The following is a 14,201-nucleotide window of genomic DNA, read 5'->3' as shown; positions in this document are numbered from 1 at the left end:
GTATATAAATATATTTATATATATATCCACTCTATTACCTGGCTTAGTGATCTCGATTTCTTTACTCTTATATGTTTGTAAATTGTACATTTTTGCTTTAAAAATGATTCAATTATGTTGTTCTTATCTTCTGATTAAGGTTTTTATGCCTTTAGTAAATCTGTATGCAATATTTTTAGAATTATCAACAATTTTAAAGCTGTTTAAGTGCCACCAATCCTAATAATTTTTTTGATGGTGATCATTGCTTGTTTACATTGGAAACAGCAGGATAGTGGATTTGTTGCCAATCTAGAGAAACTTAGCTTCGCAACAAAAAAGATAACGCCTTCATTTATTATTGCGAATTAAATCATGCTTATTCCTTTCTGGAATTTTTTTCGAGGAAATAAGTGTTTAAGATTTACTTTTTAATTTTTAATATAGATATTTTGAGTTTTTATGCATTTTTGCCTTGTCGCGAAGTGAGAACTGAATTAATTGAATGAGAAATACTCAATCGTCTGCGAAAAACTGTTTCTTTTTTTGTTTTGTTTGTTTAATTTCTTTTATACATCGTTCTAGCTTTATTATAGTATTTGAATAGAAGTTGTGGCATTGATTAGATAATTCTTTAAATGATATAAATTTTGTGCATTCTGAGTTATAATATGAATGAAATATAATACTGTTAAGTGAACCTAGCGCCAGAGTGTCGCTGTGATAAACAAATAGAGTGAATTTTAAAGAATGCATTTATTCTATTGTGGTTTATGTGCTATCGAAGTAGATTTAATTCAATCCAAAACGTTTAAATGAAATGCAAGAAAAAATGTGTATAATTTAATATTTCATACAAGAAAGTCATGTGGTGTACACACCAGATGTTGTATTTTTAGGTAATGGGTATACTATTAAGAGTTGGCTATTTACCAATACTGAAGCCTGCCAATATTATTTCAAATAGAAATTCTTTAAGAGACTTATTTAATCTCTTAACATCAGAAGCAGTTTGTTAAATTGATGTTTTATTTTTAATTACATACAAATGCAAACATTTTGCTGTTCATTTTATATAGAGCCCTGTATTTAATCTCTGATTTTAATATGAAATATCTTATTCAATTTTTATTGCATGGAAGTCAAACTTTTTGTGTTTTATTTTTTACAACAAGGGAAAAGTTTTCTTAAAATAAATGTAGGGATTGGAGGAACATATAAAAATTTCATTTTCATAATGTTTAAAAAATTGATTTCTTTCAATTTAAAATGCTAAATCATGAATCTTTGCATCATTAAGAACACTTATTTATTTTATTATGACTGACAGTTGTAAAAATAAAGACAGGATAAGGACTTCTGTGGACATGGTATCTATTATTACGGATAAGAAGTCTGTTCACGTAGACTATGTGTACAAAAATAGTTTAGTGCGGTGTGCAAGACTTGTTCTGAAATCTGTCTCAATTAGAAGGCAGTAAAATTAGAGGCCGTGTTAATTGAATATAAATTTTCTCTTTTCCTCTGAACATAAGCAAAGGAAACTTCATCTGTTATGCACTACTTAACTCTCCATGTGCCTTTTTCTTGAAAATATAAAGTCACCAGTAAAATTGTATTTGTGACAGCCATTGAAGTTAGTTATACAAGTCCTTGTTGCATTTTAAAAAATTTGATTAAACAAGCACCTTTCATGCAACTTTTCTACTTGTATCACATAATAACAAATTATTAATCATTGTCAAGCTGCAACATAATATCTAGGTATAGGGAAACTGGTTTTAATTCTTAGATTACCATGGTGACAATGAGTGACTGCATATTGATTAGCTGATTGGTTGAAAAACGAGCTTTCTCAAATAAAAAATAATTCAGCATTTTTCATTAATTGAATAAAAGGGGGGAAGTAATTAATTGTTGTCTTCAATTTATCTAAGTCTGAATATATCTTGTCTTCAGTTTATCTAAGTTAACTAAGTTTATCTGAGATAAAAATTTTGTTTCAAAATAAATAGAAAATATCCCATTTTGAAGCACTTTTTAGTGTAGTTGATGTCTAACTTAAGGACAGAAATGTGAAAGTAAACTTATATAATATTTTAAGAAAAGGAATGGTATGTGGGCAACTGAGAAAAGTTTTTAGGTAATGTTTTAGTAATTCTAAGTGTAACATCTAAAATGTTAATTTAATAAGAAGGGAGAAATCTGAAGTTTTAGAGTTAAATTGTTTTAGAAATAGTTAGGCAATAAGATTAAGACATGATATTTAAATTATGTTGCATTTGATGTAAAGTAACAAACTAAAAAAAAAATAGTCTGTGATGTATTGAAATATTGCATAGTTTCTTTGATTTTCAATTACGTTCCTGAATTAATAACTTTGCTAATAACTGGTGTATCTCTTATATGAAAATGCAAACACTTCTTCTCCCAAACCGCATGTTAGTATATTCAAAGAAGAAAAAGGCCACCAGTAGTTGAATGGTTAAAACACTGAACACTGGTTGTTTTGCCCTTGGTTCAAATGCTACCAGATGGGCTATCTACCTGAGTGTTTTTATAAATAAAGCAAAAGTATGAGAGAATTTCCTTTAGGAAGTTCTTCATGGAGGTATCTCTTCCCTTAAACAGATATTCTGCATGCCATTTGCTTTATTCAAATAGCATAGCCAAACCAAACAAAAGAAGAAAAAAATGTTTCATGGAAAAAACTGAAAATAAAAAATAAGTAAAATAATGCTACTGAAAAAAAATCATTGAAATGAAGAAATTTGTGTCCATTTATTATAAATCTTTCTATAATAAATATCGAAAGAAAAACAAATGTAAGATTTATATTGAATTACAAAGCAGTATAATGATAGGAAAAAATATTAATTACCATATGGAACAACTGTATCCTGAAAAGTATAAGGGTTTTTCTAGCAGCTTCTACAGAATGAAAAATATAACTTTTTAATTTCTTTATTCTTTTTGGAATTTATTACATTACCATGCCAATAAAAATTTGCCATTGTTTATATTGTCACTTATAAGTAGTTATATTTCTTACCCATAGAAAAGGCCAACGCTGCACAGAATTGCTGCTTTAAATGGATTATGTACTTTGTATTCTGGTGGGAGAGGTCTTATGCAGGTAGTAAAAGCATTTTTATCCATAGTCTATAAAATGTAGATTTATTGAAGTGCACCTTATTTTTATTATATAAGGAAAGAATTATTATTTAATATAATCTGCTGTTTTTCAAAAATGCATTAAATTATTCTCTTCATAAATCCTCATAGCTCACTTTTTTAAAATAAAGTTATTTGATATATAAAAAATATAGTTTATTTGAATTTCAGTTTTAATATTCTTTGCTATTATCATAGTACAGCATTTATGTAGTTTATGAAATCAAAATTTAAAGCTGAATATATTTTAGATTTCAAAGTTTGCATATTTTGAAGTTTGTTAAGTCATGAATTGAAACTTTTGTGAAATAAATGTGCATTTTGACCAGTGTATAGAATAAATATACTATCAAATCAAAATATGGCACATATCGGTTAATGAACAGCATTATGAACAGGTGTTTCTCTCAAAATAAGCAGTATCCATCTCTTATGAGTAATTAGGAGAATTCCATAATTCTGGAAGTGGTAAATAGCAGAAAATCCTGTATTTGGCAAGTATGAACAGCAACAAAATGCAAGAAAAAACAAGGGAGCCTTTGAAAAACAATAAAATATAACATATTTTTGATTACTTAATGATTGCAAAGATTTTTTTCATTTCCACATTAGTATATCCATGATTTTAATTTACTTTGTCATATGGAATTTTTCAGTCTACAAAATAGTTACAATGTTTATATCTGTGCTTCAGTACCAGGAATCACTATCCATTAATCATTAAGTGCTCTAAGTGCTGTATACTTTACTCATTGATGTTAATATCCAATTTTGAATTTTAATTAGTTTTCTTGTAATTTTGAGAATAAAAATTTTTAAAATACAAGTAAGTATTTAGTATATTTGGAATAACTAACACAGCAGATAATATAATAATATGCATGAATGTGCATGAAATTATGTTCTAATTTAGTTTGCGTAAAAAAATCCTGCTTCCTTTTTAAATACATATAAAATGCTACTTAGTCTGCTTTAGTCATAAATTGGCATTTTAGTATTCTTGTGAAAAACTTATTAGTGAATTCCTTTGGGCTATGCCATAACTATGCGATTTTGTTACCAAAAATTATTTAACTCCAATAAAGGAATAATTGCTTTTTTTTTTCCCATGTTCATCAAAAGTTGCAATATAAAATGCATACACCAAAAATGTAGAGTAGTTATTCAAGATATATTGCAATATATATTCTGAAAAAAAATGTTCATTAATTTACAATATGGAGTATTTATTGAATGAACCCCTTGCCACTGCAGTATTTTTCAGGAAAGTGCATCAGAAATGGGAAAGTGTTTTTATTTTTTCACTACTGATAAATGTATTTACAACTAATCCTGCCCAACTTCCAAATAAATAGGGGAAAAGTGTTGCCATTTATTGACAAAGTAGTGAATTACGATTGCCCGAACTCGATTTAGGTGATGCTGTTAAGAGGTTAAAAAAGTATGGAAATTTTTAGGATATATTAAATATATTGCATTGAATGAAATATTATGTGCATGGAATGTGTGATGTTTGCATGAAATCCTTATCTTCCAATTTCATTAAGAGTCAGCAGTTAATTTAATCATGTATTTCAATATAATAAAATTTTACATTTTCACTTGTAGATAAAAAGTAAAGCCACTGCAGGAAGTCTCACTGCTTTAAATGATTTGGTGCCACTCATGTTTCAAATTCTGAATGCTCCCAGAGATACTGGATTACAAAATATATGTTCATGGGAAGTTGGACGATTATTTTCAGTAAATTGTTCACAGCAACAAGTTGAATCAACAGGTTAGGAAATTGTATTACTTGAGTGTTTTGCATTGGATGTTACTGGATAATTGATTGTATAAAAGGAATACATGAGAACTGTACCTTACTTTTGCAGTTTCATCCAGTTATTCTCACCTAAGTGAAAAGAGTATTTTGAAGCCCGTGCTGAATATTATTCTTGACGGTCACAAAGATGGCAAGTAAAATTCTAACTACCTGTTATATATATATATGTAAGATAAAAATATGTAATTCTCACTAAAACGTGTAAATCTCAAAATTATAATTTAAACTGGCAATAGCCTCCTTAAAAATTTAATGAGCTCTTGCTAATTTTAGTTAGTTTTGATTTAAAACATGTTCTTTTTCTTACACAGGCACACATATAATGTACATATCGGCTGCAATATTACAGCTAACATAACATTACAACTTAAATATTTTTATCATATAACCATTTTAAGTGAACTTGAAAAAAAAAATGAATTAAAAATGTAAGGACATGTTTGTCAATTCTAACTGTTTTGTAATTAATGAAAAGTAATTGAAAAGCATGTAGGTTTCATATCTTTACATCATATTCAAATGAGGTCTGTTTTATGAAATATATTTTAGTTTACTAATTGATGTGAAGCTAGTATGCAGAAATTCTTTATGCATTTAGTTTTTTATGTTCTTTTTATATCTTATAACTGTATTTATAAATCAAAAGTGCTGTATTTTATAATATCAAAAGTTAGATTAAATCTTTATCTAAATGTATTGTCTATTGAATTGCAGTATGATTGCTTTTGAACTAAAACTTCTGCCTAGTGCTAGATTTATATTTTAAAAGTTTTAGATTAATTTCTATTTTATTTTTTATTTCAATATTATATAAGAAATTTTTCCTATCGTCACATTTGAAAATTCTTTGTCAAATAAAACTTTTTAGAATGTTGCACATATTCATATACTAGATACTTTAAATCAGTATATCCAAATATAATGTTATAATAGAAATATTCTTTAAAATTCCAGATGAATCGGATGTTAAATTTTTTCATGTATTAGCTTGTTTATCAGCTCTGGGTGATCCATTTCCAAGACCATTACCACCATTGAACTGGGTCACTGTTTTAACACCTTATCTGCAGATGAAAAATGGTAAGAATATATTTTTTATCATTAAATGAATCTCTTATAAATAAAGTAGATGTCTATTAATTTATTTTTATCTTTTTCTGGTTTAAACTTTTTTTAAAAATATAGTAGTCAACTATCTGCTGTTCTTTTAGAGGCTGTGCTTGAAGCTGCACTGAAGATTGCAGTCAACCAAGCTAGTGGTTCACCACATGCTTTAAATCTTATTTCTTCATATTGTAATCCTCCTCTAATTCATACATTGCCAGTATGTATATCAATCCACAAATATATTTATTTCTTTTTGATTATAGAAATACTTTTTGATTGTTTAATAAAATTCTGCTACCTGAACATGTTGAAATACAAGACATTTCTTAAAACTTTAATGGAATTATATCTTGAAACACCCATTTTATAAACCAGGGGTGGCCATACTTCAGGGCAGTAAGAGCCACACATTCGGATTCGGGAAATTTCGAGAGCCAGAACTAGATTTCCTAAGAGTCTCAATTCATTAACTAAAAAATCATTTCAAAAGTAACGAAATAGATTTTCATTCCAAGAAACATTTGAAGTAAATTAGTGCAAAATCTGCATTTTTTATGCAATTTATGAAGCTTTGTATAAATATAGATAAAACATTTTCTCTCCCTGTATTATTCAGGGAAATTTGCTTTTACCATATATAGTTTAAAATTAACGTAAGATGTAACTGAACATTCTTTATCAAGGCAGAAAATTCATGTATTTTCTTGTGGCTTCCGCTCCCGGAGATTAAAGGCACTACCACAGCCGATTATGGGAAACAAAACTCCTTGAAATGGTGCAGTTGATTCGTGAACTGAAAGTGGCTTACTGGAAAGGCTTACTACTCTATACGTAGAATACAATATCCAGTCTGGCACTACAGTTGCTTATTCAAGAGAATGTGATTCCTAAAACTATATTCCCAGAGGAAGAAAGTGCACCACCACAACCGATGACGGGAAACAATTGCTCTACTCCCCGGTTTATAAATTATTGAATGTTTTTAGTCATCTATACAGTACAAAGTCTTTAATCCAGACTCGTCAGGACTTTGGCGATTCCGGATTATAGATCATCAGTTTAAATCTGGTAAGATGGCATGCAGAAATTATAAAATTAAAAATATGAAACCGTAATTTATGAAATAAAGAGCAATTATGATCTAAAGGGTATCAAAATTTACAAAAACAAAAACAAAAAAAAAAAAAAAAAGCTTAATATTTATTTTTTTTTACTTTATTAAACATTTCTTTCAATGTAAATTCTTTAAGTTGCTTCGTTTTATATGTTAATACTTTCTTTTTAATTCTATAAAGAGACATAATTTCTTGTTCAGTTACAAAGTTCTACTGTTCAAGTCCTGTAATTGCTGTGCCAAGAATACCAACTAACTTGTCAATCGAAATTTTTTCATTTTCACTAACCTCTCTGTCACTTTCTTCATGCCTTTATCCATTTTTTGCAGCAATTCCACTTTTTGTTTGATGGACATCGAAACATGCTTTTGCTTTGTAGATCCTTTGGCAGCTCCAGAATCGGAAGCTCTTCTTGACATAATCAAAAGTTCAAGCTTACTTTTTATAAAATTGCTCTAACAGTCTGCAAAAAATAATAAGCCGGATCCAATTAGAAGATTAAGGAACAATGCAATCTGCAACATAAACTGAAATAGATAATTAGATAATTTTAGCCTAGCTTATACCGTCCGGTATATATTAAATGCGCATGCGTAAACGTATTATGCGCATACGTAAAGGTATTATGCACATGCGTAAACGCTGTGTATGCGCAGAAAGTTTGTAGCTTTGAGGTCCGGATCATAGATCATTCTGGATTATGCACGTCCGTGTTAAAGACTTTGTACTGTACTAAAAATCTTTGTATTTTTCTTAATTTAATGATTTTTCATTATTTTTAACTTATGCACACTCCTCTGGAAAGATAGCAGCAGGTAAGTGAAACAGGTACATTGCACACTGTGGAGAAATTGCTATTTGAGACAGGTGTGCTTAAATTTGATAAAAATGAAGGTTTAATTAAGATAAGTTCTACATGCCAAAGAGAAATGGGAGGGAAGTTTTAACAAAAGTTTTTGTAAGGTGAATTGGCTCATATATATGCTCTTCAAGAAATATTATTTTAAAATAAGGTTTTAAATATTTCAAAATTATATATGAAAGTAGTTTAGTTTCCGTCATACAAATAATATGAGGAACAACATTCTAAGATCAATACCTAGCTATTGATTTAATTCTTTAGATATGAATTGTATTATCAGGTACATTTTTTTTTCTAAAGATGAGACATTCAAATTCTCACTTAATGCTAATTTAAAAAAAAATAGAATTTCCAAAACTTTAATGCTTTTCTTCTTATTATTATTAGTAGTAGCAATAGCAGTATTTATTAGTAATAGTAGTATGCCTTCTCATTATGATCATCTTCCTCCTCCTCGCCCTGTTCTTCCTTCTCGTCATTAATATCACCAGGAGCGTCATCCTACTCATTTTAATCATCATCATCTTCTGGATTACCCTAATCATTCTCTTCATCATCACCTGAATCCAAGAAACCAGTAACCATTTTAACTCGAAATGTGAGGAAAATTAGTTTATTGACTTGCTGTTAAATGAATGTAATTGTTGTGATTTCAATGATATCTAAATCACTGAATTCACTCTGTGATGTCTCTAAAGGTATGGCATCCAAACAAAATCTGCCGAAATTCTCAGTCTGGTAACTGACTCGCTGCACTGTGTCGAAAATTCTCGAAACCAGTTTTCAAATCATCTCGATAATTCTGAACACAGCAACAAATATCTTCTCATTGTTTTATGGCTTGTTTTGAGGCTTCAATGCAAATGTAACCAGTAAAACAGCATGATAACCCTGGATATCAAATGCAGAAGAATGCTGGGCTAAATAATCTAGACCAGGATTTCTGAACTTTTTTGCCCCATGCACTCCTTTCACCTTTGCTAGATCATTCTTCCCCCTCCCTCCATTCTCAAACTTGAAAAATACATATATGCATTTTTTTTTATTCAGACTATTTTCTATTGTGTTTTGTAAATTAAACAAGAGGTATAAAAAGTGTTGGTTAATACCAAAACTTGAATAAAAGTACTTTTTTTATATTCATAACCCAATTTTGAGGTTATGAATCCTGTATTAGATCTGAATAGTTAATTACTGTAAATAAATTAGTTAGTTCTTTTGCTATACAGTCCACTTATTAGTTTAGAATCACAGTACATGGTCAGCAGAGCCGGAGAAGTGAACAAAATGCTGGCATTAGATAGAAACAAAACTTCGTTAAAAGCGAAACTAACTAGGTTAGAAAATGTAGTGAAGGAATATGATGATAGTTCGAATAAGAATGAAATTCAAATAAAGTATAGATCGCTACAAAGCATTCAAATGGATATTAGAAACTTGAGGATTAGATATTTCGAAAGCGTTGATGAAAAAGATGTCACAGCCATCGATGAAGAAATCGCCGAAATGGAAGAAAGAACTGAAGTTCTGGAGGTAAGAATTATGGAAATTCTATCATCTATAGCACATTTTGAAAATGAAAATGATTGTAGTAAATTTGATCCTAAAGTACAAATACATTTGCCAGAATTACCAATTCCTAAGTTTTCTGGTAAATATACCGAATGGAATAATTTTAAGCTTCAATTCGAAAACATCATAGCGAATAACACGCAATTAACAGAAGTTCAGAAACTCTACTATTTAAAGGCTGCATTAACTGATGAAGCAAAAAATCTTGAAACTGTTGATGATACTTTTAGTTCTCTATTTAAAGCTCTTCAAGATAGGTACAAAAATAAAAGAATATTAATTGAGACGCATATAAAGTCAATAATGGATTTACGTACTTTAACATTCGAATCGTCTAAAGGAATAAGATATGTAATAGATAATGTTACTAAAAACGTTAGGGCTTTGAATGTTTTAAAATATGAGAAAAATAATTTATCGGATATTCTGTTATTAAATATCATACTTCAGAAACTAGATTTTGAAATGCGCAAACAGTTTAAATTAAGCATTAATGCTACGGAAGTTCCTACGTTTGATGAATTAATTTCGTTTTTAGAGAAAAGATGTCAGTTATTGGATAACATTAACCGTAATGCTAATAAAATGAAATATCCGTTAGAAAAAAATTCAAAATCAAAGGCTCTGATGGTTAAAACCGATAGTGTTTCGATTTGTGTTATATGCAAAAATAATAATCATCCACTGCATAAATGTGATTCATTTTTGAAATTAAATCCAAATCAAAGATATGAAATAGTTAAAACCCATAAATTGTGTCTAAACTGTCTCAGTAACCAGCATTTAATCGCAAAATGCAATTCTAAGTTCAGATGTTCGGAATGCCATAAAAAACACCATTCATTAATACATCGCCTGCTCAGAAATGGCGCCATTCAACATAAGTTAGACAAAACAAAATCGGAAGCAACCAGTGACGAAATTATAAACAAGAATGCAGATGTCTCTAATAAAAATCAATCAAGTTGTCTTTTGACACGCAGAAAAAACGTGTTACTGGCGACTGCAATAATATATATTTGCAATTCCGAACGAAAAAGAATCCCAGTTCGCAGCATGAGTTGTTTCTTGTGTGAAGGAGTTGCTAACTTGTTAAATATAAAGAAAGAAAGAATTTTTGCATCTGTATCCGGAATTAATGAGAAGGTTATAAATATTAATTATCAACTAGATGTACAGATTTCGAATAAGGATTTAACATATGTAAGATCAGTTAATTGCTTGGTTATTTCTAAAATAACAAATGTAACTCCATCAAGGTGTTTAGATGTGCAGTCATTAAATATTCCCATTGATATTGAATTAGCGGATCCGCAACTTGGAACACCTAACAAAATAGATATGTTACTAGGAACCGAATTGTTCTTTGAGATTTTAAAAGAAGGAAAATTTCAATTAGAAAATCAACCGTTGATATTTCAAGAAACAGTTTTTGGATATATCGCATCTGGTGCATGCAAGAGTGACTCAGAAATAAATTATTGTGGTCTAGTTCTAAATAGTGAAGAAAGAGTTGAAGAAATTTTGCAAAGATTTTGGGAAGTTGAATCCATTGAAAATGTCGAGGATGCTTTGAGTGAAGAAGAAAAATACTGTGAAGAACATTTCAAGCGTACTCACTATAGACAAAATGATGGAAGATACGTAGTTCAGTTACCCATAAGGGAAGGTATAGAATTAGGAGAATCGAAAACGGCTGAGAAAAGATTGCATCAAGTGTGGAATTGACTAGAAAGCGATTCGAAGATGAAAACATTATATAAGAATTGTATTAAAGAATATAAGGATCTAAATCACATGGAAGAAGTTCAAGAAATTGAAACATCGACTTGCAGTTATCTTAGTCATCATAGAGTTTATCGGCCAGAGAAAGCCTCTACCAAGCTTCGCGTTGTGTTTAATGCATCCGCGGCTACTAGCAATGGAAAGTCACTGAACTCAATATTAATGAAAGGGCGAATACCTCAAGAAGATTTATTTTCTATTATTATTAGATTTCGAAAGTACAACTATGCATTAGGAGCTGATGTTCAGAAGATGTACAGACAAATACTTATTGAACCATCTCAACGAAACCTGCAGTTGATCTTGTGGAAGGAATCAGTTGGTAGTCCTGTGCAGACTTACCGTCTAAGGACTGTAACATACGGAACAGCAAGTGCACCATTCCTTGCAACAAGGGTCCTGAAGCAGTTAGCAATGGATGAAGCGACAGACTTTCCTCATGCCTCAAGAGCCATACTGAAGGACTGTTACGTGGACGACATTATTACTGGAGCTAATACAATGCAAGGAGTTACAGGCACAGTTAACCTATCTTCTAGAACGTGGTGGAATGCAGTTACACAAATGGTGTTCAAACAATCCAGAACTATTGAAGAATAAAGAAAGTGCTACTCAGGATTACTCCTTTCAAGTTACGGATAAGCCTCAGATTACAAAAGCCTTAGGAATGTCATGGAATACGTCTACAGACTGTTTTTCTTACGATCTAAAGATACCTGACTTTGAAGAAACAGGCACGAAAAGAGATGTCTTATCAACGATAGGTCGCCTGTTTGATCCGTTAGGTTTAATTGGACCTGTTACGACAAAAGCTAAAATATTTCTACAAAAACTTTGGCTTCTAAAATTAAATTGGAATACACCTCTTCCTAAAAATTACTCTGAAGAATGGAAGGCATTTCTGCATAGTCTCAAAATAGTCAACGATTATCGCATCCCTAGATTTGTTCTATCCAATGGATTACAACAAATAGAAATTATAGGATTCTGTGATGCTAGTCAGAAAGCCTATGGTGCTGCAATTTATGTGAAATGTATGCCATCTTCAAATGAATGTTCATCAAGACTTCTGTGCAGCAAGTCTCGTGTGTCACCTCTGAAGTCAATTACCATTCCTCGTTTGGAACTTTGTGGTGCAGTTCTGTTGGTAAAACTAATGAAAAGAATACTAGAGGCCATTCAGCTGCCTATAGTGAAGGTGTATTACTTCACCAATTCGTCAATAGTGTTAGCATGGATTAAGAAGGAACCTTATCAACTAAAGACATTTGTTGCTAATAGAGTATCTGTTATTCGAAGCATGACTGTGGTTCATGAGTGGTACCATGTTAGCACTCACAATAATCCAGCTGATTTAATATCACATGGAGCTGAACCTAAAGATCTTCATAATGATTTATGGTGGTGTGGACCAACTTTCTTGTCTAAGGAGAGGTTTTTGACTAATCCTTGTGAAGTAATTTCATCTGATATGGATGATGTGGAATACGTCAAAGAACTCAAACTTAAGGATAATGACTTAGTTAATCTAAATGTGAACTCTTAATTCTCTTGTTTTAGATCATATTCTTAACTTTAGTAATAACTATATTTGTATTATTCGTGTGCTAAGTTTTGTTTGCAGATTTATAGCCAATTGTAAGGGAAAAAATTTAATAGGTTCTCTAACTGTTAAGGAATTGGATGATGCTGAGAAAATCATGATCAGGTATGTACAGTTACAACATTTTAGCAAGGATATTCTATCTTTAAAAAATAAGAATTGTGTTTCTTCCAAAAGTAAGTTAAAATTTTTATGTCCATTTCTAGATAATGATTCTCTTCTGAGAGTAGGAGGCAGACTTGCCAATAGTAATCTTAATTACAACCAAAAGTTTCCTTATGTAATGCCAAAAGGTCATGTATTTACTAGATTAATTTTTCAGTATTACCATGTTAAATATTTACATCTTGGTGCTCAAGCACTATTGCATCAGGTTCGTAGTAAATTTTGGGTTATTAATGGTCGAGATGTAGCTCGAAAGGTTGTACATGAATGTGTAACATGTTTTAAGATTAAACCAAGTGTATGTGAACAACTTATGGGAAATTTACCTAGTGAGAGAGTTAATCCAGGGTTTGTATTTAATACGTGTGGACTCGACTTTTCTGGTCCATTCCTCATCAAGTATAAAAATCAGAGAAAGGGTAATTATGCAAAAGTGTATGTTGCTATATTCATTTGTTTAGCTACTAAAGCAATACATTTAGAGGTAGTAACTGATTTAACCACAGATTCATTACTTGCTACTATTAAAAGATTTATTGCTAGACGTGGAAAATGTAATACCATAATGTCAGATAACTGTACTAATATGGTTGGTGCAAAATCAGAACTGAAAAAATTGCATAGTTTAGTCCTTAAATCTAATTCTGATATAGCAGATTTCTTAACATCTGAAGGTATAAATTGCCCACCAGCGGCCGAGCGGTAAAGTCGTTGAACACTGGTAGTTCGGTCCGAGGTTCGAATCCCGCGAACGGGCTGGCTGCATGGGCGTTTCCGTGGTTTTCCCCATGTATAATGTGTATACAAGCCAGTTTCCCTTAGAAAGTCCTCCACGAAAGGCATCCCTCCCTTTAGGCAGATAGCCCTCGAGGCTTTGCCATAATCACACACACTGAAGGTATAAATTGGAAACTAATTCCACCTAGAGCACCAAATTTCGGTGGTTTATGGGAAGCTGGTATTAAGTCATTTAAATATCATCTTCAACGTACAATCGGCAGTTATAAATTAACT

General features: G+C 30.8%; 1 protein-coding gene across 3 annotated transcripts in view; it reads left to right on the top strand.

Moving 5' to 3' along the window:
* LOC118187095 (focadhesin) overlaps positions 1-14,201 on the top strand; it is a 112,528-nt gene that overhangs the window by 76,602 nt on the left and 21,725 nt on the right. For all 3 annotated transcript variants that reach the window (XR_004757887.2, XM_035357289.2, XM_035357288.2), the window contains exons 25-29: positions 3,038-3,115; positions 4,762-4,930; positions 5,028-5,108; positions 5,933-6,058; positions 6,190-6,302. Coding sequence is in view for 2 of the 3 variants with exons in the window: in XM_035357289.2 (XP_035213180.2) it covers positions 3,038-3,115; positions 4,762-4,930; positions 5,028-5,108; positions 5,933-6,058; positions 6,190-6,302 (567 nt within the window). In the remaining variant the exon portion in view is untranslated. The remainder of the gene's footprint in view (positions 1-3,037; positions 3,116-4,761; positions 4,931-5,027; positions 5,109-5,932; positions 6,059-6,189; positions 6,303-14,201) is intronic.

Source organism: Stegodyphus dumicola, chromosome 6 (genome assembly GCF_044657685.1).
Source record: "Stegodyphus dumicola isolate Sdum_Otavi_A_Nest chromosome 6, ASM4465768v1".
Classification (NCBI taxonomy): domain Eukaryota; kingdom Metazoa; phylum Arthropoda; class Arachnida; order Araneae; family Eresidae; genus Stegodyphus; species Stegodyphus dumicola.
This window is presented reverse-complemented; position numbering and strand designations above follow the sequence as displayed.